This window comes from Gossypium hirsutum, chromosome A02, assembly GCF_007990345.1.
Source record: "Gossypium hirsutum isolate 1008001.06 chromosome A02, Gossypium_hirsutum_v2.1, whole genome shotgun sequence".
In the NCBI taxonomy this organism is placed as follows: Eukaryota; Viridiplantae; Streptophyta; class Magnoliopsida; order Malvales; family Malvaceae; genus Gossypium; species Gossypium hirsutum.
In genome coordinates, this window is record NC_053425.1 from 86,159,528 (window position 1) to 86,187,181 (window position 27,654).

At 35.5% G+C, this 27,654-nt stretch overlaps 1 protein-coding gene across 4 annotated transcripts; it reads left to right on the plus strand.

Moving 5' to 3' along the window:
• The first annotated feature begins 429 nt into the window (after positions 1-429).
• On the plus strand, positions 430-23,001 carry LOC107952590 (probable inactive nicotinamidase At3g16190). 4 transcript variants are annotated; one of them, XR_005907508.1, is made up of 7 exons: positions 430-614; positions 759-872; positions 1,214-1,448; positions 1,566-1,682; positions 8,009-8,102; positions 21,493-21,562; positions 22,723-22,970. XR_005907508.1 is itself a non-coding variant. In XM_041084976.1 (6 exons), the coding sequence occupies exons 1-5, from the start codon at positions 567-569 to the stop codon at positions 8,080-8,082; spliced, it is 588 nt and encodes a 195-aa protein (XP_040940910.1). In that variant the 5' UTR covers positions 430-566; the 3' UTR covers positions 8,083-8,102; positions 22,723-22,967. The 4 variants fall into 4 exon arrangements, 3 of the variants coding, with proteins under 3 accessions (XP_040940910.1, XP_040940913.1, XP_016743288.1); XM_041084976.1 differs by lacking the exon at positions 21,493-21,562 and having other exon boundaries at positions 22,723-22,967; XM_041084979.1 differs by lacking the exons at positions 8,009-8,102; positions 21,493-21,562 and having other exon boundaries at positions 22,723-23,001.
• Positions 23,002-27,654: the final 4,653 nt, after the last annotated feature.

Below are 27,654 nucleotides of genomic sequence, written 5' to 3' on the forward strand. Positions count from 1 at the left end.
TCAAATCCTCTCTTACAAATTTTATGTTTTTAATTTTTTTTAAATACAACTTAAATACATGTGTCAAAATCTCAACCTCACTTATGTGTCAAATAATTCGCCTTAATTCATGTTTTTAATTAATAATTTTTTAATATATCATTATGTTAAATATATTTGATTTTTTAAAGCATTAACTATTTACTTTGATATATTTTTTCTTATATAATTTTTAAAAAATAAAATATATTTAACATAATGTTAAAAACATATTTATACAAGAAAAAAAAACACTATTAATTTAAAATAGAAACTTTTGACAGGAGATTTGAATACTACACATTTAGCAATTTAGTTAGCAAAAACCGCCTATTCCCCGAATAATCTTGGCATTTATAGTTAATTTTACCATTTTTTTTTACAAAAATAAAATACAAAGCCTAAGAAATACTCCGTTCAAACTCAGACTCTGATTGGTTTCTATTTAATGAAACGGATAATTGGACATGTGTTGATCCAATGTCTTCGACTTCGGCCTTTGCCCTTAGTCCAACAATCTAAGCTTTTTGGTAGTCCAGAGTGAAAGCATGGCAGAAAAATGGAAGCATGCGGCTCTCCTTGTAATTGACATGCAGGTTTCATCTTCTTTTATTTTTATTTTTAATTCTTTTAATGCATAGTATATATATACTATGGCATATGAATTATGAACATTGGGTTGGATTTTGTTTTAGTTATTGGAAAACGGGGACTTTGGGTTATTGGGATTCTTTTTGCAGAATGATTTTATATTAGATGACGGATTGATGAGGGTAAATGGAGGCAAAGCCATCGTTCCTAATGTGATAAAGGCTGTTGAAACCGCCAGGCAGCGGGGGATTCTCATCGTTTGGGTAAATTTGTAGCCTCTGTTTGCTTATTAACCTCTAATTCACTTCATCTTTCAGAGTTGTATTAATTCTCTGTTTGTTTGGTCGGAAAATATCTCCTAGGATGTTCAGTTTATCAAGAAAATGAAAAAAAAAAGAGGGTCTTCGATGTAAAATTGTTTTCCATTATACTCTAATTGACATTTCCACCCAAGTCAGAGTAACTTTGCTTTTTTTCCAGTCCTGGAACCATTTCTGAGAAATGAAGAGAATTTGGGAAATAATTTCAACAATATTGTTAAAAAGTGCTTCTTGAGTTGTTTGTAAATGGGAGATGATTGTGAGAAGCTTAATTTCGGGTTTAGGTTGTTCGCGAGCATGACTATTTAGGAAGAGATGTTGAACTCTTTCGCCGGCATTTGTACACACGACAGAAAGAGGGTCCAACCACCAAGGGATGTTTAGGTGCACAATTGGTGGATGGCCTTGTGATAAAAGAAGGAGATTACAAGTTGGTGAAGACTCGTTTTAGTGCATTCTTCGCCACCCATCTTCATTCTTTCCTTCAAAGTAATGGGGTCAATAACTTAGTTGTTGTTGGTAAGGATAATTCAGAACTTGTGAACACTTAAAATGTAAGCTATTTGTTGAGAGGCTTTTCTCGCTTTATTCTATGTGGCATTAACATTTCGGTATGTTCTTGTATCTCTATTGTAGGTGTTCAAACTCCAAATTGCATCCGGCAGACCGTCTTTGATGCCGTAGCACATAATTACCAACCAGTTACCGTTATTGTCGATGCCACAGCTGCTGCAACAGCCGACATACATGATGGTAAGAATTTTTGCAGTCTTAATCTATATATCTACAACTAGGATGATGATAATGAGTTGAAATTATGCGAGAAAAAAAAAATTGGCATGCTGGCCCCTGCGAATTGCCAGCAGAACGACATTAGCATACCAGACCATATGCATGAGAAAGTAAGCATGTTAATGCTGTATGAACTAATCATTTATATAGCACAAATAGAAACTTTTGGAAAACGTTTTATTAAGTTTTTAGTCATTAAAAGACTTTATAAAACAATTTATGTGGAGATTATGCTAGGTCAAATGGGGGAATTATAGGCCAATGAAAATGCTATCTTAGACATACAAATGTCTATGATTTTAGTGCTGTAAAAGAGTAGAGACAAGCAGACCGTACCATGGTAAACTATCTAGGTGACTATTTAAATGCATGCATGAAGAAAGCTAGAAAATAACTAAATGAGGACATGGATGTACTTATATGTGTAGTTAGTGGATCAACAGTGTAAGAGTCAGTGATTTGACTTGTTGGCCTTGTTAGAGGCTGTTAGCCAAGGTCCATCCATGAGTTGTTGAAAGCAGATTGCAATTTGAAACATATAAAGAAGGGGTAATGTATGGAACCTTTGGAGACAGCTGAACATAATTCATGGGACCAGATAAAAGTTTCAGAAGAAATGACAGTTCTTTGTCATGTCAAATGGTAAAGATGTATAACCATCTCAGTGAATCAACATAGTGGATCAAAAGATTTCCTAGTGAGGGAACACATAGCAGTTTCCTTCTGAGAGAAGGCAGGGCAATGAAGAACAAGAGGGCCAGGGGAAGTGGAGGTTGGGCTAAATTGTACTTCGACATCTAATTCTTTAATCGTAGCTGCGGGAATGTCTTCACCACCAGATATTTCATTAAGAGCTTCTACTTCTATTGCATCAATGGTGGTTTATTGAACACTATCCCGATTTCGAACAAAAGTCTTCCTCTACATTAAGAGCTTCTACTTCTATTGCATCTCACCAACTGCAGATGTGGGACGGGACTTGCTGCAGCAAGGAGAAGAGATGCTGCGAGCACTCTAACTGTCCCATCTCCTAGCTCAAACTAAGAGCAGTTTGGAATGAAACTTCCTTCCTATTCCTATGGGTCGAGTGAGCTCTTGCTTCTCCGCTTCGAGTAGCTGACTCAACCTTTCTTACCAGATATTGGATTACCTTTCAAAAGATGCCGAGCCAAGATCAGGTGATTTTATTCCTCTAGTTAGGCATATTCCGAATTAGCTCGTTAGTCGTAGAAGCTGGTTCATCGGCTTAAGCCAGTCAATCTATCCAAAGAGCCTACCCTACGCCTCCTATAATAGATTCAGCTCTAGCTGCGCTTTGCTGATTTCTTTCTCAATCCTGAATCCTCACTTGCAACTTTCATCACGAAAGACTCTTTCTTAGTATCTATTCAATTCGGACTTCATGCTCACTTCAGAAATGAAGCTAATAAAGCCTAAAGCTGAGCAACGAGTCCACTGGCATGAGAATCAAGCGAAGTAGAGCGATAAGCACACTATCGGTTGATCCAAAGAAGCTTAACGACCACTTCCATTCCTGGCCCAGAAGGAAAGAGACGAAAGCAATCCCTTGTTCCATCAAAGGAAGCTAATGGGCCGCCTTTATAAAACCATGAATCTTGACCCTAGTGAAGGTAATCGATGAGAGGAATAGGTGGTTTCCAAAGGAGAGAGTTATTTTATATATGACGCTCTATCTGTATTGGATGGATGCCTTAGCTGTAGGATAGAAGGCTTTTCTTTCAAGTCTTCTTTTCTTTGATCGCCTAAGTCCTTGACTTGAACACTTCACTGAAATCATGTATAAGAGGTCATCCCTTAGTGGACTGATTCAACCTTGTAGCATATCTTGTAGCCCTTAGACCGGTCTCCCTCATTCATGCCTTCCTTCAAGGCCTATTCTTTTGGATATCCTTGTTTCCTTCTTTCCTGGAACATCCTTTGATTTTGATTGATGGGACTTCTGTCTAAATCCTTTGACCTAACCTCTCATTGACTTGCCGCTGCCAAGTCTTCCCAGACCTCTCCTGATGTTCTTGGTGAGCTAGCCTGTTATCCACCACCCCAGCTGTGATGGTCCCCTTTGGCTAGTTCTTTCACAAGTGACCTTGTCTTCCATCTGCTTCTTCCTCCTAATGGTTTGGTCCCTCTAGCCCTAGCCAAGTGGTTTTGTCTTTCTTCTAGTTCTTCTAGTAGGTGCTCTAGAGGTCTTCAGCCCCATGTTCCACAGATGGACAGTTGGGACAGAACCAGGTTCTATCTCATGATGCTGCTGCTACGTTCATTTGGTCGAGCAAGGTCTTCCCTTGTCTTCTATGTATGGCTGGGTCTTCTTGATCTTGAGATCATGGGCTAACTCGACCGTAGGGAGAGGGGTTCAAGATGCCTTTGTCTAAGTTTGTCTTTTTCTTTCTTTGCTTTAGGAGCTTGTAGGTCTCAAGGGTTGTTTTCCAACTCAACTGGAGGACTCTATTGAGATGTCAACTGCTAAGGGAACATCTTCCAGATCGATCGAAGAGGGAGGTGAAAAGAAGTTAAGTATATCATAGCTGACCGCAGGTTGGACAATATTCGCTTGCCCTGTTGAAACCTCAACCTATGTCTACAGTGAAGTCTTGCTCGTCGAAGACATGGTAATGAAACTGTGTAGATAGAGGTGAAAGTTACAAAATGAACAACTTATCAATCCTCGTAGTTGAACCTTGTTTTTGTGGAATATGTACCCCAGCCATGTATCATGAACACATGAAGGGTATGGCATCGGGTCAAATATGAATAATTATCCAAACACTAAAATCCTCGTTGTATGGAAAAAGGAAGGTGAAAGCCTATCTATAACTAGGGACCGCCAACCTAGACTTTGATCAACAATAGGCCAACTACTAATTCTGATAGTGAAAAGAAAGCCCATACCTAGCTAGCTATGCTTACAACTTGGCACGGTCCTGTGCTATGCTATTTGATTGAGATTCGAAATACCCTTTCTCGCCGCCACCTTCCTTCTAAGTCAGCCCCATTGGTATCTTGTACACTTTCGTTATCTTTCTTTTATTGATCCAGCCTATACCTATTTCCTCTTTGATTTGTGCGAGCGGGCCTGTACCTCATAGAACAAAAATCCTCTTTAGGAAGCTAGGTCCAACTTCCCTTTAGGGTGTCTAGAGCGGCTATTGAGTCCGCTGTTCTTGTGGAACTTTTTCTGTTGACAATACTTTTTACGCTACGATTTCTCTTATTCAAAGTTACCTTATGAAACTAGTCTTTACGAGTTATTGGTAACAAGAGATGATGTCTCGCCTGCTAACTCTTCTTATCAACCATAGCTCTTCGAGCCTTCTATAGTAAGATATTAGATAAGGAAGAAAACTTATAATACCAGTCCTGTGTAAAGACTCTTTCCATCGCTCGAACGAAGGTTAAAGACAAGAGTATAGATTTGATTTTGGACTAGGGAAACTATGCTACATCTCCGAAGGGATAGCCTAAGAATTAGCTATAAATCCCTACTTCTATTAAAAGTTCATTAGAAAAAGGCTCTTTAACTAGAAGTGTTAGGCGCATAAGTAAGCTCGAACAATAAAGGATGTCAGTATTGTCCTAAGCAGTTTCAATTAGGAGAAGGCGCTTACCTCCTTCCGAAACTAGTAATTCTTTCCTTTCCATGCTGCTCCTTGTTCTAGCTCATCTTTATTCTTTTCCAACGGCTTCAAATGAAGTAGGTGAGGAGAAAAGAATTTGAAGGTTGTAAACTAGGGATTCTTGTTCAATTTGTCAGAGAACCGCCCTGTCAAGGCGGAAGTTGCGGGTTCAAGTTCCGTCAGTCCCGACCTATGATTCAAGAAAGATATATTAATTCATCTCTCCCAGGAGAGAAAGAGTTGGATCTAATTTCCCAGCCTTCTTTCGTTTCGCATTTCTCATCTGACAAAGAAAGTCAAGGAATGGTTAAGTCAAACATTCCTGTCTTAAGCCAATCCCTCCTGCCTGGTAGGTGCAATCAGCATACGAATACCGTCCTTTCTTCTGCGACCAGTAAAGGTGATGCGCTAAGGAATTGAATCAAGAAAGGCGGAATGCCTTTCTATTCGGACTTCTCACTCGAGCTAATCAATCTTTCAATTGGTCATCAATTCCTATCTCAAATTGTACTCAACTTCCGGTTAGGGCGGTGAGTGTGAGGAGAGGGTTGAGTGAGGTTGCAGAACCAAATGAGACCAATAACTAATGCAAGGCTAATCAGAATGGTGTGGTGGCCAGTTACCTCCATCCAATATAAGCAAAGGGATTGAAGTCAAAAGAAGAAAATGCGATAACCGTTCCCAAAAGAAGCTGTATTTTTCCAAGCGAGCAAATGAACCATGTAGTTCGCTTGTGAAATTCTTATTTTCGATTCCCTCAACCATTGGAAAGGTCTAAAATTCCTCCATATTTATCGCCCCCATCTCTAGTCCCATTTATGGAAGCTAGTCAATCTTAATGAAAGCGTTAGTAGCTTAATTTTACATCTTTCTTTTTAGCTAGGATACACTCCTTTATACACGACTTTTTCTAGTTCTTGTTAGTGATCTAGGAACAACAAGGGAGAAGGAAAAGCTTTTCACTTTCTTTCTAGCTTGCTAGAAGAGATAGATACGGTACAGAGAGGAGAGTTCAGGTCAAATCCTGTCGATAAAAAATTCTAGCTTATAGGATCATGGGGAAAGGGGGAATTGGAGAGAAGGGTGGAGCTTCACCAGGCCTTTAGTGCTTTTTTTTAAGTCTAGTCTAAGCCCCTTCTCATTCTTTTTTCATTTTTTTTTCTCAACAAATCAAGAAATTTTCTTTATAAGATAGAGCTCCTTCAAGACTTCCTTTTTCATTCCCGCTGAGACCTCTCATCGGCACATCAAATATAGGTGTCAGTTTGGGTGCAAACTCAAGAATGCAGCTAGCCACCCGCTTCCCTTCTTCGGTGAATGTCGGTGTCAGTTTTTCTGGCGGGTGTGCCATAGTAGAGGCCTTCTTTCCTGAGGAGATATGAGAATCCTTTGTAACTTAAAGGGCTTGGGGGGAGCCCTTAAATAAAGTTCCTCATTGAAAGGTGGAGGAGTTAGTCTCCACCTCCACTCCCCGGATGCAGTCTTATTAATGGATACTAAGAATAGGACAGACAGGTTGGAGAAATTGAAGAGGGAGTTGCATTTTTATTATATATGTCCTGTTCCTCCTCGGGGATTAGCAGGTGGTCTTTGTTTGCCATGGAAGAAGATTGTTGATTTTCAAGTTCGGACTGTTTACAGTTTCATTATGGAAGTTGAGGTCAAGGATGATGATAAAAACAAGCGTTGGATGCTTGACTGTATCCATGCAGATTTTGATGACCAGCGACGTCGTGAGCAGTGGAGTCTCTCGCAGCAAGTGGTAGGTCGTTGAGCAGATGGGTAGGTAGTTCTTGGGGACTTGAAGGATCTTCTTTTACCAGATGATAAAGGAGGGTGGATGTCACCGGTCAGCTGCTTCTTTTTCAGACTTCAGAAATTTTTTAGATAAATGTGGACTGCTGCATGTAGATGTAGGTTTTGTTGTTCATCCTTTCACTTGGTTTCAGAAATGACAGGGTTCTTTCAATGTGAAGGAGAGGTTAGATCGAGTCTTAGTTAATGTTTGTTGGAGTCATTGCTATGAGCAAGCTTTAACCTTCCTGCTATAGGCAGTGATCATAGCCCCATCTTGTTGAACACTGAAGTTTTGGATAGTATGAAATGTCCATTTTTCCCTTATGATTCATGATGGGATAAAGATGAAGAGTGTGCTGAGGTTGTCAAACAAGCTTGGCAGCTTAATGTGCGTGGTTCAGACTTGTTTAAAGTGCAGCAAAAAGTGACAAATTGCCGGGTTGAGCTGCTGAAATGGAGAAGCTAGCTAGACAGCCCGTGTATGACCATGTAAAGGCGAAATCATTGAAGCAGGACCTTAAGAGAGAAGAGGAATTCTGGAGATGTCAATCTCGGGTTCAGTGGCTTCAAGCTGGTGATAAAAAGACAAGTTCTTTCCATGCTTTGAGTGTTCAGAGTCGAAGGCATAATCAAATTCGGGGATTGGTTTTTATGACAGTGGTCTGTGGAAGGAGGTTTGCTGTTAACAGACATTTCTGTTTCTTATTTGTCTACCATGATTGACATATGAAAAGAATTTTCTTACCTTGATTATTTGTACTTGCAACTTTGAGAGAACGGAATAGACATTATTTCTTTTTGCAAAAATGGCATCATAGTTTACTGATACAAAGGCTTAACTTTATGTGTAACCAGCCAATATCTATGACATGAGAAATATTGGAGTTGCAACACCAACACTTGAGGAGTGGTGTGAAACCAAGCTTTGATGAGTCAAATGATTGAACTGGTATGTATTCTTCGGGTGGCATTACTTTTTCCATTAGATCGTTTGTACTCTGCAGGCTCGTAGTATCTGAATTACCTTGTGTGGAATACTATCTTATTTCCATTTTGTAAGAATAAAGATGATTGACAGTTGATTTCAGCTATAATAAGTCTTACTAGTTTACTTGACTGCTTCCATTCATGTAATTGCTCACGAGTGAACCTTTGCCCAATTCATTTTCTATGTTGGCCTTGAGTTGAGTGTCATTTTCTAATACAAATGTGCTCGATACACGCATTTCAAAATTTTAAAATTTTCCCATGGATTTGTGAATCATACATAGGGGTCGCCACTCTTTTAGCCTATTCTAATGTTTAAAAAATAATTTTGGTTGTGATCCTCATTGATATTCCCAACTAGCGAGGAAACTGACTCTCATAAAAGGTACACACTCATACATATAATATGTATGTACTAGTACTACTAAGGAATTGGTTCTCACAAAAAGGTATATATTTTAAGGCAATTAGACTATTGTGGACCTCAAAAGGAGTTCGAGCCTTATAGTTCTTGGGTCTGCTCACTTAAAACCATAGCAGGTCAAGAGGAGTATTTTAAAGATTTTGGGATGAGAAGCAATCATCGGGTCCAAAACAACACACGGAACGATGAAATTGTATGATAGTAAGCAACAAGCTTCATCAAACAATTATCTGCTCAAAGCCTGACAATATCATGTTAACCCTTCCCCCACCCCCTCCCCCAAAGTTTTAATGGTTCGGTCCATCGTGAAGGATCTTTGGGATCGAGATGGAGACAAACAAGAATGGGTAGAATTAATAGGTGAAGCAGCGGATGGGCTCCATGCCTGCAGACCACAAAGCAAGCCTATTGACCCCAAACCTCAACCAGAAACCAGCAGCTGCGCAAACCTGATCGGCCCAACTGAGATCTTATGGTCAAAGTTATGAGGTCCCAATTTGTGGCAACCATTGAACAGTCGAATGAAACAATTGAAATGAACATGATTTAACAATGATTAATTCATCATTTTTAAAAGGGTTAAGGATCATGATTTGAAATCTTTTGTTTTATCTCCTTGATATATGCATATATATGCATATTTTTTCGTTTTATATGTCCTAGACATTAAAAATCAAACCGTATGAAGGATACTTGATTTAAGGAGAATTTCCAAATATTTGATTTTTCCTTTGATTCTTTGCACTGTCATTATCTTACAGTCATCTTCAAACTGCCTTCCACAACAAATGGGTGGTCAAGATTTTAGACAAATTAAAAAAAAAAATTGGACGATGGGGGAAGCTTATATTGACGGTATTGACATGGCAGATATGTCAATGTTTTTTGTTATTTTGCTCTCCATTTATCTCAAATGTTAAATGAAGGATCAAAACAGCAACGCCATGAAATCAACCGATGAAAAAGTAGTAAAGTGGAAATTACTCTTACCATTTAATGACAGTAAAAGTAAAATTATTATGAAAGTCTTTGTAAGAGTTAAATTGCATTTTACCCCTCTACTAAAAAAATGAGAAAATTGGTCTCTATACGTTAGATTAGAGAGTAAATTGGTAATTTCTTTTAAAAATTTCATCATTTTATATTGTTAAAAATTAACGTGATTGATAGAATAATTGGACAGTGACATATGGCATGCCATGTGTACCTCTTGTTGATGTACATGAACCAGTTTTTAATAGTAAAAATGGATGGAATTTGTAATAAAATGACTAGTTTGCTATTTGATCTAATGATCTAATGTATAGGGATTAATTTACACATTTTTAAGTATAGGAGCAAAAATGCAATCTGACTTTTGCTTGCCCATTAGCTTGTGGGTGATAGGCCGTTGTTATTCGGAGTCGTACATTGTATTTAGCCAAGACAACTTCAAACTGCTTATTATGGAAATGAGATCCTTCATCACTGACCAATGCACGCGGTGTACCAAACCTAGCGAATATGTTTTTTCTTAGAAATCTCACCACTAATTTTGTATCATTGGTAGGTAAAGCAACTTCGACTCATTTTGAAATGTAGTCGATAGCTAGAAAGATGTACTGACTCCTGAAAGAACTTGGAAAATGTCCCATGGAATCAATCTCCCATACATCAAATACTTCCACCTCAATTATCTCTGTTTGTAGCATCTCGTCCCTTTTTGATGTACTCCCAGTTCGCTAGCATTTATCACACTTTTTTACGAATTCATAAGCGTCTTTATTCATAGTTAGCCAATAAAAACCTGATTGTAGCACCTTCTGGGTTGTCCTCTTTCCACCGAAATGCCCTCTATATGGAGATGCATGGCATCCTTGTAGAATGTTGTAAATCTCTTCCTCCACTACACACCTTCTGACCAATTGATCAGCACATTGCCAGAACACATACGGATCTTCCCAAGTGTAATTTTTTGTGTAACACCCATGACCTGATGATCTAACGCTACTTTCAAACAATCCTGAATTACCCTAACCTTGTATACAGTTTCACGAATCAAATCAGTATCAATTAACATAAATTCACTCAACTCTGACCAGTAAAGGGGTGTTTTACATTTTCTCCATATAAAGCCTCAAACAGTGCCATATTAATGTTGGATTGATAACTGTTATAAAAAGTAAATTCTACCAGCGGTAAATACCTTTCTCAGCTACCTTCAAACTCAAGTATACAGCATTGTAACATATTTTCCAAATTAGTATTACTTGTTTCAGTTGCTTGTCTCGTACGGATGATATGCTATGCTAAAATTAAATTTAGTCATAGAGCTTCGTGAAGTTTACCCTAAAATCTCAAGGTGAATCTCAGATCTTTGTCAGAGATAATAGATAGTGGCACTTTGTGTAGTCTGACAATCTTTGATACATATAACTCTGCTAACTTCTCAAGCGAATAATCAGTTCGTACTAGAAAGAAATTAGTTGACTTTGTTAATCTATCAACAATAACTCAAATTGAGTCTTTCTTCCTCGATATCACAGGCAATCCTGATACAAAATCCATCATAACTCATTCCTATTTTCACTTAGGGATAGTGACAGGCTGTAGTAATCCTGATGGTACCTGATGTTTAGCTTTTACCTGCTAGCAAACTAGACATTTAGTTACAAACACGGAAATCTAATGTTTCATACCTGGCGACGAATACATCCCCTTCAGGTTATTAAACATCTTAGTACTATTCGGATGAATGGAGTATGTATTATTGTGAGCATCTGATAAAATATCTTACTTTAGCTCTGGATTATTTGGAACGCACAATCTGTTATGGAAAAACATCATATCATCAGCATTTGCAGTAAATCCTGTAAACGTATCATTCTGGATTTGCTCACGTTTAGCTAACAACTCTGGGTCATCATCTTGCAACTTCTGAATTCGCTGAAGAAATATCAATTTAGCCCTCAATTCCACTAACATAGAAGCATCACCTTTCAGTGACAAATGAACATTTAATGTTTTTAAGGTGAATAACAAATTTAAACTGAATCCATCTGCAACAACATTAGCTTTCTCGGGATGATAATCAATCACAAGATTATAATCTTTTAGTAGCTCTAGCCACTGTCGCTGTCTCAAATTTAGCTCATTTTGAGTAATCAAGTACATCCGACTTTTATGATCTATAACTATATGACATTTTTCACCTTAGAGATAGTGACATCAAATATTCAAAGTAAAAACAATAGCAACTAACTTTAAGTAATGAGTTGGATAATTCCTCTTATATGACTTTAACTGATGAGAAGCATATGCTATTACTTTCCTGGCTTGCATTAACACAAAACCCAGTCCATTAAGTGACGCATCACTATAAACAACAAAATTTTCCCATATTTAGGCTGTGTCAGTACTGGAGCTTCTGTTAACATTCTTTTTAACTAATCAAAACTTTGCTAATACTCATCTGACTAGACACATCGAACATTCTTATGTAGCAACTTAGTCATCGGTGAGGCTATTATGAAGAATTTTTTAACAAAGTGACAATAATAATCTGCTAATCACAGAAAACTTTATATTTCTAAATCATTTTTCGGAGCTTTCCAATTAATAATGGCAGAGATCTTACTCTGAAAGCTATTATAGATCAACACATATCCTATTAGCAGAAACTACGTGTCCAAGAAATCCAACCTCCTGAAACCAAAACTCACATTTGCTGAATTTTGCATACAATTATTTCTCATGAAGAATTTGTAATACAGTTTTCAAATGCTGAGCATACTCAGATTCTATTTTTGAATAGATCAATATATCATCAATGAATACAACCACAAATCTATCCAACTGAGGCTGAAAAACCTAATTCATCAGATCTATGAAAGTAGCAGGAGCATTAGTTTATTCGAAAGTCATCACAAAAAATTCATAGTGACCATATCGGGTTCAAAAAGCTGTTTTCGACACATCACGGTCTTTTACTCGCACCTAGTAATATGCCGATCTGATATCTATCTTAGAAAACATGATTGTAGCATTCAACTGATCGAACAACTCATCAATATGAGGTAAATGATATTTGTTCTTTATCATCACATTATTTAGTTGTCTGTAATCTATACACAGTTTCAACGAACCGTCTTTTTTTTTCACGAACAACACGGTGCCCCCCAAGGAGATACATTTGGTTGGATGAAACCTCTTTCCAGTAATTCTTGCAACTGAGTTTTAAGTTCTTTCAACTCAATCGATGCTATTCTATACGGTGGAATTGCTATTGGTGTAGTCTTAGGTATCAAATCAATAAGAAATTCAACTTCACGTTCTGGCGGTAATCCTGGAAATTCTTCATGAAACACATCTGTAAATTCTTTAACAACTGGTACCTAATCCAACTTCGACCCAGAATTTCGAGTGTCCAATATGTAAGCCAAAAATGCCTCACAGCCCTAATGAATCATCTTCCATGCAGAAATAACTGAAACAACTCTGGTAACATTGTTTAACCTGTTAGACTCAACTATAATCAACTCACTTATGAGCATCTCAATCAATCTGTTTCTATCTACAGTTTACCACAGCATCATGTAACGATAACCAGTCCATCCCCAAAATTATATCAAATTCGTAGAAAGGTAGTAACATCAGAGTGGCGGGAAACTCATAACTCTAAACTCTCAATGGACGCTTACAACATATTAAGTTAACTATTACACTCTAACCTAGTAGATTTGTAACTTGAACATCAAATTCAGTTGACTCAACAAGCAAACTTTTTTCAGTTGCTAATACAATACAAATATACGAATGAATCTACGTAAGGTTAATCAAAGCATATATAGTAATATCAAAGAGATAAAATATACCAGTAACGACATCAGGCGCGACAACCTCCTCTCTGGCTTAAATAGCATAAGTCTGTGCAGGCGCTTTGACATCAGATTTGGTAGCTGTGTCTCTAGTGCTACCGCGGTTCACACTCTTATTGCTAAACCAGGACATTTGCTCTTCTATGGTGTAGTCGGGAGGTTTTCACTCCGATCTTCTTTTCCCTGACTATTTTTTGATAGTCGCATATAAAGTTATCAGTTGACTTGCATATGAAACATGCACCCATTTTGGCCCTATACTTATCAGTATGATGTCTGCCATAGTGTTCACACTCCGGACTTGGAGCATTATGGACACTGGCTATACTGTCAGTAGGTCTATTCTAAAATTCTAAATCAATCTGCCTCGGCCTACTTCTGCTTGAAAATTTGGATGATGTAGTGACATGGGTATCATCTTCTTTTTTTTTCTTCGGTGGTGGTGCAGAAAATGATCTGGGAAAATTTCTTTTGTTGAATTCTCAGGCCTTCTTTTCTCTCATCCTCTTATGATTACAAATTTCTTCCATCTTTTGTGCCCGAATAGAAAAACAACAAACCGTTATATTTCAGTTCCTCCAATCATCATCTTAATTTTATCATTAAACCCATCTTCAAAATGGATACACATTTCTTCCTCCATCGGTATAATTTCACGAGCATACTTGCTGAGGTATACAAACTCTCTCTCAGACTCAGCTACTAGTTTATTTCCCTACTTCAAATCCAAAAATTCTTTCTTTATTTTTTATCTGGATATCTTTTACTGTTGTATTTCTTTTTTAATTCCGCTTTGAAGAATTCTTAGTTGATATTTTCTCTTGCTACTACTGGTGTTAACGTTAACCACCAGTTGTAAGCCTCATCTTTTAACAGTGATGCAACACATCTGAGGTAATCATCAGGGGGACAAGCTATTTCATCGAAAACTCGTTAAATTTTTTCTAACCAATATTCAACTTTAGACGGATCATCACCATTTTTACCTTGAAACTTTTTAGCCCCAAACGTCTTAACTTTATCAACAGGAATTCGGTGACTTGGTTCGACTATAGGAGAGGGTAGAGGTACTACATATGGTACAACATGAGGTACAGTAGGGGATGAAGGTTGCTAAGCCACTGGATTATTACTCATAAATTCAAAAAACCATTGTCCCATTAAACCGAAAAACATACTTTTAACTTCATTTTTAGACGTTTGTGGAATCGGCATACTGTGACTTGCACCAGAATCATTAGTCGGAATATTACTGTTAACCTCATTAGTTTCATCATGTTCAGAATTAGACGACATCTTTAGAATCTACAAGAAAACAAGGGTTAGATCAGATCAATCAATATCATAGGCTTATGTAGCATGTTATTCTAGAATTTAAACACACTACGTTCAGTCCAAGAATCGACTAAATTGTAACTCTGATACCACTAAATGTAACACCTATAACCCGTATCTAAATTGGGTTACGAAATATTACCATTCAACTCAGAACAATCAATATCAAATAGCCTCAAATTTACCAAATTTAATTAACAATTTCATAAAAATAATTCAAATTATGGTAGAACATACATTTATGGGCCTTAAATCGAGCCTTCGTGGCCCTAAAAATAGTTTTGAAACAACCAGGAACCAAATTCGAAACAAATCATAAAGTTTAGGAAAAACTAAAAATTTTAAATTCAGGGGTCACACGTTGTGTGTCCAGGTTGTGTGACAGAGCCTAGATCGTGTGGCTCCAGACATGGTCATATGGCCATCCTACACGCTAGTGTGCCTGGGTTGTGTAACTATCTGACTTGGGTCACACAACCGTGTCGCAGGTCATGTGCCAGACCGTGTGTACCATGTACCTAACATGCTAAGGCACACACCCGTATGGGTTAACCATGTGAAACACGTGGTAGTATGGGCCCATGTTTCAGGCCGTGTGTGCTAAAAAATGGCCTAAATCATGCCCATTTTTCATCAATTTGCATAGGTACCTAAACCAACTTATAATACATAATCACAAGGCCATAAACACACTTAAGAACAACCAAAACTTACCAAATTCAACAACCTATGGCCTAACCAATGTATCATACATGAAATCACACTATAAACACTTATACACTCCCTACCTTAGCTATCATCCACAAAACATATCATACACACAAAATAACCTATTTCAATCTCACCATGTCATACCTCAAACATGACAACTATCATTTCATGTTAGACTACTTAACACCAACCATGAATCAAGCATGCATGCTTTATATAATTGTTTTAAGTTATCATATAGAAAGCATAGCACATATACGCTACAAGAAGCTTATGAACCATTGCAAAGCATGACCAAATTATCCTTTTACATGCCAAATGAGCCAATTTAAATTTAAAATTTACCAAAGAGATTCTCATATAGTGTGATTCTTTGAGTTGATCCAATGTCCAGATTCCACAAAACATAATCTACAAAGAAAAGGCCAAAAACACAAGTAAGCTTACTAAAGCTTAGTAAGTTCATTGATTAAGTTTATTAATTAAACGATAAGGCTTACCAAATTAAACATAGCAATTCAAATAACAAGATAAAAGAATAGAGTTCTTGTCAATCGCAGCTCTCAACAGGTGAATATTGTTCAACACAATAATAATAAATTTTTACATTTCAATGCCATCTAGAGATCAATAAAACATAGCTCAATGAACGATAAGTGGTTGTGAGTACACGGTTAATCATCCAGCACACCAGATGCTCGAATGAGCCAGACCAACCAACACACCAGAGTACACTATAATATAACATGATAGTCTGCAACAAATACAGGACTTTGGCATATCTAGCGAACAGAGAATATACAGAAATCATCTCCATTGCTTAGATCAATCACATACCACGCGCCAAATAACCTGTTGGCATGCCAATTGTACTCTATCATACGTTCATCAGTTCAGAGTAGAGTATTTCATCATAGAATAATTCTTGAAACACTCACTATCTTATGTTCCATATATAAACAGTAGTTTAACAACCCAACATTCAATATCAAAGTTCCTATAAAAAAAGTTAAATTGTACTAAAATTAAACCGAATGAATTTACTGGACTAATTTGCAGTAACAACCAAAGTATTGGGACAACTTAAACTCATTAATGGCACAATTCAAAGCATTTGACGGTTTTACAAATTAGTCATCAGGTTAGCTAAATTAAGCTAATACAAGCTTAAAAACATAAAAATTAATAAAAACGAGTATAAAATACCTACTGAATAGAAGAACCCTAATCAGCCGAAGCTTCATTTTCTTCAACAATGGTTTTCGATTTAGAAAGTGTGAATGGAAAAAGATGACAAGTAATTTATATCTTATTTTATTTTAATTTCATTTATAAATTAATTACTATTGTACCCTTATTATTTCCATTCAAATATCAACAATTATATGCCATTTACCATCTAATATGAAGAATAATGGTTTAATTACCACTCTAGACCTTTAACTCACCTCTTTATAGCTATTTGACCACCTTAATTTTTAGAAACAACTTTCTCAGATTTTACAATTTAGTCTTTTTTACTTGATTAACTATCTAAACGATAAATTTTTTAACCAAATTTTAATATGACATTAATATCCTCAAAAATATTAAACAATTCATATTTAAGGTTTGACACGTCAAATTTGTAGTCCCAAAACCACTATTTTTCGACACCACTAAAAAATGGGCTGTTACATTTTGACTCGTGAATTATCTTTTTCTTCTGTTACCAAGATGCATGCGAAGGAAATACACCTTTTGTAATGTAATTAGCATAATCTGCATACTACGTTATTATGTTTTTACTAGGCCTTGTCTAATGGATGTTTACTTTAAATACTTGTTCATCTGTGAAAGTTTCTTTAATTTCTTCAGTAGTTCCCACTTCTAACTTATTCTTTATTCTGGATAAATGATCTGCAATTTGGTTCTCAGTCCCTTTTCTATCCATTATCTATGGATCAAATTCCTGAAGCAATAAAACCCATCTCATTAACCTGGCCTTTGTCTCTTTCTTCTTCATGACATATTTTAGTGCAAACTGATCAGTATAAACATACACTCTGTTCACCAGTAAATAGGGTTGGAATTTTTCACAAGCGAAAACCACCTCCAGCATTTCTTTTTCAATTGTAGTGTAACTGCATTGCACCGGATTTAGCATTTTGTTTGCGTAATGAATAACCCCAAATGTATTATTCCTTTTGTGGCCCAAAATTGCATCTACCACATAGTCACTTGCATCACACATAATAATCAAATGTTCTGGCCAATTCAGGGTAATGATTATTGGTGTATATATAAGTTTCTCTTTTATTACCTCGAAGGCTTTGAAAAAGTTTTGATCAAATATGAAAGGTGTCTACTTCTGAAGAAGTTGATTCAATAGTTTAGAGATGTGAGCAAAGTTTTTTTATAAATCTTCAATGAAATCCTGTATAGCCTAAGAAATTTTGAATAGCCCGGACATTTTTTGGATTAGGAAGGCTTTTTATAACCTCAATTTTATCTTTATCTACTTCCATTCCTTTTCCTGAGATCAAATGTCCTAGCACCAATCCTTCTTTTACCATGAAATGACATTTTTCCCAGTTAAGCACAAGATTAGCCTCTTTACACCTTTTTAGAACTTTTTCGAGGTTACCCAGACATTCTTGAAAAGAGTCCACCTAAACTGAGAAATCATCCATGAATACGTCCAACTCCTCTTCTAACATATCAGCAAAGATAGCGATCATGCATCTTATAAAGGTTGTTGAAGCATTACATAAGCCAAATGTCATTCTTTTAAAAGCATATGTACTGAAAGGACATGTGAAACTTGTTTTCTCCTGATCATCTAGATGGATTGGAATTTGATGGTAGCCTAAGTATCCATAAAGAAAAAAATAATAATCTTTATCTACTAATCGATCAAACATTTGATCAATAAAAGGCAATGAAAAATGGTTTTTCTTTGTTGTATCATTTAATTTTAGGTAGTCAATATATACTCTCCAACCAGTAATCATTCTTGTTGGAATTAACTTTTTTATTATTCTCAAGTAAAGTTAGACCTCCTTTCCTTGGTACACACTATGTAAAGCTAACCTCTTCACTATGAAAAATGGCGTAAACAATACTCTCATCCAACCACTTAAGCAATTTTTTTTACCATTTCTTTTATAGTTGGATTAACTTTACGCTATCAACTACAAATTTTCTCCCTTATTCTAATCTGATCTTATGTTGACAGAGTGCAGGATTAATTCCTTTGATATCAACAATCATCCATCCCATTATTTTTTATGCATTTTTAAGACATTTAATAAAGCCTCTTCTTGGTTTGCTTCTAAGCCTACAATAACAATTATCAACAGAGTATTTTGTTCTACTAGATATCCATATTTTAAATGTGTGGTTAACAGCTTCAATTCTAATTCAAGAGGTTTAATAACAAATGGCACCAAGTTTTTTTAATTTAGGATAATTTGTTCTAGCTTCCCCTTACTTTGCCTCTACCAATCAAGTTGAGATACCATGTGATCATTCTCTTGCTCAGCACCATCCCCTTCTTCTTCTATTTCGTAACTGTTTGATTCTTCTATAATTAACTCAAACTATTTACATTCTTGTTCTTGTTCTTTTTTAAATATTCTAATCCCTCAATTTTCACTTCATAACATTATTCCCAGGTAGATTCATTAACATTAAATTTCTCCAATATTTTCATTACTTTCTTTTGAGTTTTAGTCCAAATAATTCCACCAGTCATAATTTTAAATTTTCGTCTATTCTGACTGTCCAACCTGTAATAGAAATGTTGTATCTAAACTATGAAGTGTATACCCCTGCCTAATATGGATCTGAGGATTGTTTTAAACCTTTCCCATGTCCGACTCAATGTTTCAGTAGTACTTTGCTTAAAATAAAATAATTGTGTATAAGTACTTAGTACCTTGGTCATGGGTACTTCTCGACAAAGAAATAGTTGTACAAACTCAGTCAAAGTAGTAATAGTGTCTAGGGGAAGTGCTTCTAACCATATTTTTTCCTTTCAATCTAGTGCAAATGGAGTTAATAACAATTTGATAATATTTGGTGGAATGCCTACGTAAGTAATAGTGCTACATATATGATCAAATCTTTACAAGAATGCTATAGGATTCTCAGTTTTATGATCGATAAATCTGACATTATCAGAAGTCCATGTTAGTAAAGAAGGCTTTAATTCAAAATGTGAGTTATGAATGATAGGACGAGAAATGCTAGACCGTAGACAATCTTAATAAAAAATGTCCTTAAGACTTGAATAATATTAGTAGTTTTACTTACGGCTAAATAAATCGCATCTATAACCAAAAAATTTCCTAATTATTTTGTATTTTGTAGTGCAAAAATTAAAATCACACTGGTGACATTTGCCTCCCCGACAACGGCGCCAACAACTTGACTACGTCTGGACGTACTGATGTCCAGAGTGTGAATATTGCAATAAAATATATATTAATCAGGCGGTATCCAAAAATATACGGATCCAGTTGTAATATAGTTACAATGAAGTAGGTGAGTACTCCAAGGATAGTACCCAATAGAGGCTAGTGCTAAATCAATATTAACCTAAACACTGAAAGATCTAATTAGGACTCTAAATCAGTTATAATACGAAAACATAATAAAATGAGTTTTTGAGAAATAATGAAATATAATAAGGAAATAAATAAAAACCAAGAGATCAAAAAATAGAATAAATCAAATATGATTATGGGTGAATAGCTCACTTCGTTAATCCTCATCAACTTTTGCTTTGGGTTACTCATCAATCACATAGTCGTTATCTCAGCAAGATCTTTTGATCTTCCACCCAAATAATGAGTCAGTAAGGACTTCTTATCTTCCAAATAATTTTGGGTTAATTCCCACCTTGATGACTTCCTATGATTGTCAGGCCTAGGTTTTTCGGTTTTTCCTTTCCCAAACAATTGATCCATTGAGTAACCCTACAAAAAATTAACAAATCATACCGTCACTCGCTAATCCCCTATAGAATGATTAGTTCCTCTTAGTTTTCATAAGCAATATAGAATCGATAAACATGTTAAATGAATCGACAACATAGAGTTTAAGAAAAATTCTAATTTGTATTAAGAATGAAAACCAATTCACAAGTTTGATTGTCTTCCACAAATCAGATCTCTCGAGTTAAACAAAGAACAACTCGAAAATAAATCTAAAACCTAAGAAGAAAGAAAACCTGAACTAAAATTAAAAGTATAATTCCAAACTAAAAAACTGGTGTCTATAACATGAGACAAATGAGCCTATTTATAGATTTTAGGTGGTCGTCATTCTTAACCCTAGGTTAGCTGACATTCCCGAGCTTTAATTTTGGTTGTGTTGACCACAATGAACTTGGCTCGTGTTAGTTTCTGTCCAAAATTGATGTCGCGACGCACCAGAACCTGTGCCGTAATAAAGCAGTCAGTATAATCCTCTTGGATATCTTCATGGGTATGTCACGACACCCTTAGGCTATGTCGCGTTATTGAAGGTGATCTTGTGATTTCTCTATTTTTCTCCTTATGTTATGACATTGATCATTTCATGTTGCTACATAGTGACCAGTATCAATTTAGTACACCTTCTAATTATCTCTTGCACACTTACAAAGTTCATTAGCTCTCCCTTAGGCCTCATTCGGCCCCTAAGGTCAATAAAAGACTCAATTTTCACATTTTATTAACTTTAAGAAAACTTAAAAAAATGTAATTAAAACTTAATGAAAATGTTTGATTTCAAGCTCCTAAAGTACGAAAATTAGTTTAATTTGCTACATCGAATTATGACAAATCATTGCAAAAGTTTATTTCTATTAGTTAAAATGATCAAATGGGTGTGGAATTTTAAGCTAATGGACGTAGATGGTAATTATACCATATAATATGTTAGTGGATAGTTATAGACAATGTTTAGTTGAAATTTTTAATTATTAACAAGGGTAAAATGGTAAATTAGTAAATAAACAAAAATTTAGAAAGCTAAAATCATCATCTTCTTCATTTTAGTGAATTGAAGACCAAAACACCATTGAAATAGGAGAGGAAAGCTTCAGTCAAGGCATATTTTTCATGCATGGTATGTTTTAAGTTCTGTTTTTTAATGATTTTTATGTTTTGAGCTTGTATTAACTTAATCTAGCTAGCCTAGGGGTCAATTTGTAAAACTGTTAAATGTTTAGCGACTTTTCATGAATGAGTTACATGTGATTGTGAATTTGGTTGATAGAATATTAAGCTTGATTGAGGAAGAAACTTATTTTGTTAACTGGTTTTGAATATTAGGGATTAAAATTTTTAAATAGTAAAATTTATTGGAGTTAATGTGAAATTTTGATAAATATAGGCTATTAAGGAACCCTATAAAAATCGACTAGCATAAAATTTTATTAACTATGGCTAAATTGTAAGATTTGAACCGAGGGAAAGCGAAAGTCTTGAATCAATTCTCGACTTTGTTGTAACAACCATTGTAATTGAAGTAAGTTTGTATGACTACTAAACTTTTTAATTATTATTTTGATTGTGTGTTAACTAATGTTAAGAATAATTTAAATTAATTTAAGTTGTTTTGGATGTTGTTTGGTTTAACAGTCTCGTTTGAACTTTGCGAATATGTACGATACAAATGACATGTCATTAGGGGTTATATGGTTGCGGCTGCTAGTCCTGGATGTCCTATTGATTGTTAAGGTCCTGTTTGTTACGAATTCTCCATAACTCGTGTAAGTAGCATCGTGTAACTAACATCCCAACCCACAGCTCGTGTGAACAGGTCGATTTCACAGCTCATATAAGCATTATAGAGACATTTACAATTACATGAAAAGGCACACTTTGTGTGAGCATTTCCCAAGTATCCGATGTTGTTCTATGTGGTTCAACGAGTAATTAAGGTTAGATGGGAAAGTACTTATATGAATGAGCTATGTTATTAAGCATATAGAATGAAAAGTATGATATGTGTAATTAGATTGAAAAAGGAACTAATTGATTATATGATGGATGGTTTGTATATTGATATTTCCTTTATGAAAAGTTCCATGAATTGGTTAAATTTATATGCTCATTATATACTTACTAACCTTGTGGAGTTATGTGTATAGGATTAAAATGTATGCACTTGATTAAATGATTGAATCCATACTTGAATGTTTATAACATATTCAGTAAATTTAAGTTCACATTATACGAGCTTATTAAGTTAATCACTTATGTTCGTTGTTTATTATTCTGTAGGTCATCGAAAAGCTTGAACAATTGGAATGTCATCGGTGCACAATCATTCTATCCCTCATCATTTTTGTAGTTTTGGTTACCTTGATATGAGGTTATAAATGGCATGTAATAGGTGCTTTAAACTAGCTTGTTAATATGGCGTGTTTTGGTCTTTCTTATATCTACTTGTATATATATGGTTTGGTTTTGCTTGTAAATGTTTAAACTTATATAGTTATGGTCATTTTGGTTATGCTATTAAAATGGTAAGTTATGGTGGTGTAGTATGAGATTGCAATGGTATTTTTGGTTTAAATGTTTTGTGTTTAAGGTGTGGAATTGTAATTTTGTTCTTGAATTGAATTGGTTTGTGAACTAAGGTGTCTTTTGATGGCAATTGGTTACACAGAGGATGGATGAATATTTAGCATGTATTTAATATTTTTAATGTGCTTTTAACCATATGAAATAGGCTAGTTACTGTATGTCTTATTGTTCAACAAATGGTGTTTGAATTGGCTTATTTTAGGGGTTAAAAATAGAGAACACTGCCTTGGATACAGGCTATCACACGGTCATGTGTCATTATTATTTTAGATGTAGGTTTCACATGGTCATGTGTCATTATATTTTAGGCATAGGTTTCACACAATCTAAGACAAGGCTTGCGACATGGTCATGTGTCTCAAGTCAATATGTAACACAGTTTGGCACACGGCCTATACACAGTTGTGTGACCCAACATCGAATGTACACATGATTTGGCACACGGTATATACACGGTTCTGTGCATCGAATGTATACATGATTTGGCACACGGCCTACGACACAACTGTGTGGCCCTATTTCAAATACCCACACGGGTCGACACACAAGTTGGGACACGGTCGTGTGTCCACATTTCGAATGTTCACACGGTCTGGGCTATGTCACACGACCGTGTGACCCCTGTTTCCAAAATTTTCGTATTTTTCCAAAATTTTTTGTTTTGTTTCAAATTCATCCCTGATTGCTCTCAAGTTAATTTTAAGTCCCCAAAGGCTAGGTTTAAGGCCCAAAAGTGTATCTTTACTATGATTATATTGAGTTATTAGATGTTGATATTAAGTTGCATAATTGTTTCTATTTTGAAGTCAAATGTTTTGATTTGTATGATAATACTTCGTAACCCTAATCTGGCAGTGGTGACGGGTTAGGGTTATTATAATCTCCCTATTGTAGAGGGTTATACTAGCGAAACCTCCCATTACCTACTAGTGGATGCGTCTTCCGTGAGGGTTGATAATGATGTGGGAAGGGTGGCGAGAAGACAAGTATTTGCGAGGTTGGTAAGTAGAGTTACTAGGGTTGCAGACTTAGCTCGATCAATATTCATCTGATCTCCTTTAGTGAAATGAGGAGCCATCTCACTAAACTGAGATAACTTACTCGGTGGGTTGCTGATGATGTAAAACCATAGAAATTTATATGTGGTCTTAGTCATGAAGGCTTGAATGGCTAAATCATATGACAAACCTTTCGTGATCATTGTTGTTGCATTCAATCTCTTTAAAAAGTCACGGAGATGCTTATTTTCCCAGTTTTGGATGGACATATGATATGTTGGGGATTACTAAAGGGTTTTATTAGCCAAAAACCTACTTATGAATAAGCTAGCTAACTGATCAAAGTTGTAGATGGACCCCTGAAGAAATGATAGGTACCCTTGCCAACCAGTGCTGGATAAAGTCATGAAGAAGGCTCTACACTTGACCTCATTTGAAGCCCCAAGGATGTTGATGTGATTATTATAGTGGGCAAGATGATCTTAAGGGTAACCCACTCCATTGTAAGACAAATTGGAGGAACTTAAAGGTGGCCGCGAGGTTATCTGCTAAAATGGACAAGGTTAAAGGTTCATTGGCTTAACTCCACGAGGCTTTGTCAAACTTTGCAACATTGGTTGTTTGCAATAACTGTAACCTATAAGTTATTATTTTCTCCACTATGAAGGGTGATTTTTTATGGGCTTCTTGGCCTTGGTGGTTGTTGTGTCGAGCTTCTTCCATAATATCCTCAACATTACCATCGTTCCAATTTTTATAGATAGTTGACTGAGCAAAATGTTTTAGGTGGAAGGGATCAAGCAAGTTGTTTTCTTTGGTAGCACCCTTGACTTGTTTTCTTTGGCAGCACCCTTGACTGCATGAAGTTTACTATTCATTGTGATCATTTTGTAAATCCAATAGGCGTCGACACTCCTACTTCTCCTGAAACTGGTGTTAATGAGCCAAGAGTTATTTTTGCCTAAAATGAATTTGCCCTTGCATCTCATTAACTTGCTATTGAGGGCCAAATCCTTGTTGTTGGTGGTAAGTTCGATCTAGGGCCACAACAGCCATAGTGGCCTAAGATTGAAGAGTTGCAAGGCTAGAAAAATTTAGCGTAAGGTTTGGTCCCTGAAATCTGGAATAGAAGTGTTAAGTGATATCTCAGTGTCTGGGTAGGGGTGTTCAATTGGTTAACCGACTCGAAATACCATTAACTGAATTAGCCGACTCTTTAAAACCCATAATTGTTAATCGAACATGAAATTTTTCAGTTAATTCAGTCGATTAATCGAATTAACTGAAAACTATATGTTTTTTTATTTTTGGTTAAAACAAGTATAAAAAATTAACCAAATTAATCGAATTAAAGTATTGAATCACTACATAATTAAAAACAATACATAAGTCTTAAAATTAACACATAGTTGAAATGTAAGTCTTTAATATTCTTCATTTTTATCCATTTCGTCTCTCCAAGAGATCTCCATTTGCATTATACCTACAAAAAATATGTGCAAAAAATGAGCATATAATAGAAATATATGCATTTAAAAAAAGTCAAATAATATAAACAAATGAATAGATTATAAGTTAACAAGAATAAGATAGTAAGCATACCCTTCAACTCACAAAAGCTCATGAATTTAAGGTAGGCTCTAATGCATTCCAAGAAAAGTCTAAACATTGAATTGATTAAATGAGTGATATGGTCAAAAATTTGAAACTATTAAAATAAAACAATAAATATACCATTTTCAATCTTGTCAAGCTCTTGGATTTGTTCTACAATCTTTTTTATGTCTTCTTGTAATGACGATTTTCGAATCCAATCTTGAGTACACACAAGAGCGTATACAATTTTAGGAGTTAAATAACTCCTATATTGATCAAGCACACGCCCCCGGTGCTAAATGAAAACTCTGAAGTAACCGTAGAAATTGGTATAGCTAAAACATCTCTTGCCATTTTTGGAAGAGTGGGAAATCTAGGACTATTCATTTTCCACCACAATAAAATATAAAAATTCTTCAAAAAATCCTTATTAGCCTTAGCTAGATATTTACCCAATTTAGATGTTTTATCCTTACCACCATTTTCCAACTTATGCTTTTTATACAAAGCTTGCATTCGCCTTTTCATTTTTTGTTGTGGTTTACCTAGAGAAACATGTGTTGGCATACTCGATTGGCTACAAGCATTGTGAAGTGGAGGCTTATACTCATCAAACAATTCATACAAAGATTCCTTCAATTTTGCATCATTTCATAACCTTTTTCAGAACTAGACATTTCACTAAGTGCAAATTTAATATACTTTAGTTTTTGTCTAGGATCTAAAACACAAGCAACAAACATAAGCAAATTCATCTTATCAATATCACCCCAATACTTATCATACTTCTCTTTCATCTTGATGGCCATAATATTGAAATCAACATTAATATTTAACTGAGCATCTCGTAAAAGAATATAAATTTTAGAAAGTTCGTCAAAAAAAATTATTGGACGTGACATATGAAGTGCCAGATATAAACAAAGTGACTTCATAAAAGTGTTCCAAGAAATCTCTCAAATTTCTAACACTAGCCCAATCATCCATACTAGGCCAACCCTCTGCCTTTCAAGTTCAACCCTAGAGTTTGTATCTTCCTCCTAAAATATCTCAAAAGCTCTCTCAAGTTCTGAGTAGTGTCTAACATTAAGTAGGTTGAGTTCCACCTAGTACGAACATCAAGACACAACATCTTCTTGCACTTTATCTTTTCCACCACTACACACTCTTTAAACTTTTGTATCTAGCTGGAGATTGTCTCACATATCTAATAGCTCCCTAACATGTTCAACATATTTATTCATTTCCTTTAAGCCTTCAACAACAATCAAATTCACAATGTGTGTCATGCATCTCATATGAAGATATTTACCATTTTAAACTAAATCTCCTCGAGGGTTAAATTTCTTTCTCAAATAACCAATAGGAACATCATTTGAACTTACATTATCAACAGTAACAGTAAACAACTTATCAATCCCCCAATTCAACAAGCATTTCTCAATCACCATCCTAATGGACTCACCCTTATGACTAGAAATTGGACGAAAGTTTAAAATCTTTTTATTCAATTTTCAATCGTTATCAATAAAATGAGCAGTGATACACAAATAATTAACTCTTTGCAAATAAGTCCATGTGTCAGTAGTTAAGCAAACTCTAGAATAAGAGCTTCTCAAAAGTTGTTTTATCTTGACCCTTTCATCTAAATACAATTGATAAACATCCCTAGTCATAAGAGTTCGTGAAGGAATACGAAACCTAGGACATGCCACGAACATAAATTTCTTAAAGCCTTCACTTTCAATAAACTTGAAAGGTAATTCATCAACCACAATCATTTCTGCTAATCCTTTCCTACATGTTTCTGCCCTTCCCCCCTTTCAACTCCCTTTCTAGGTAAAACTAGTTGTCATTGGCTAGTGTCAACAACATTACTAGGATTTTTCTTACATGAACTAGTATGATATTTCAATGACCCCGTACCATTTTTTGTCATATCACAACAAAATTCATTTTCATAATAATAACATTTAGCCTTACTTGTACCTTCACTATTAATAATTTTAATGAAGTGAGACCAAACTTCTGA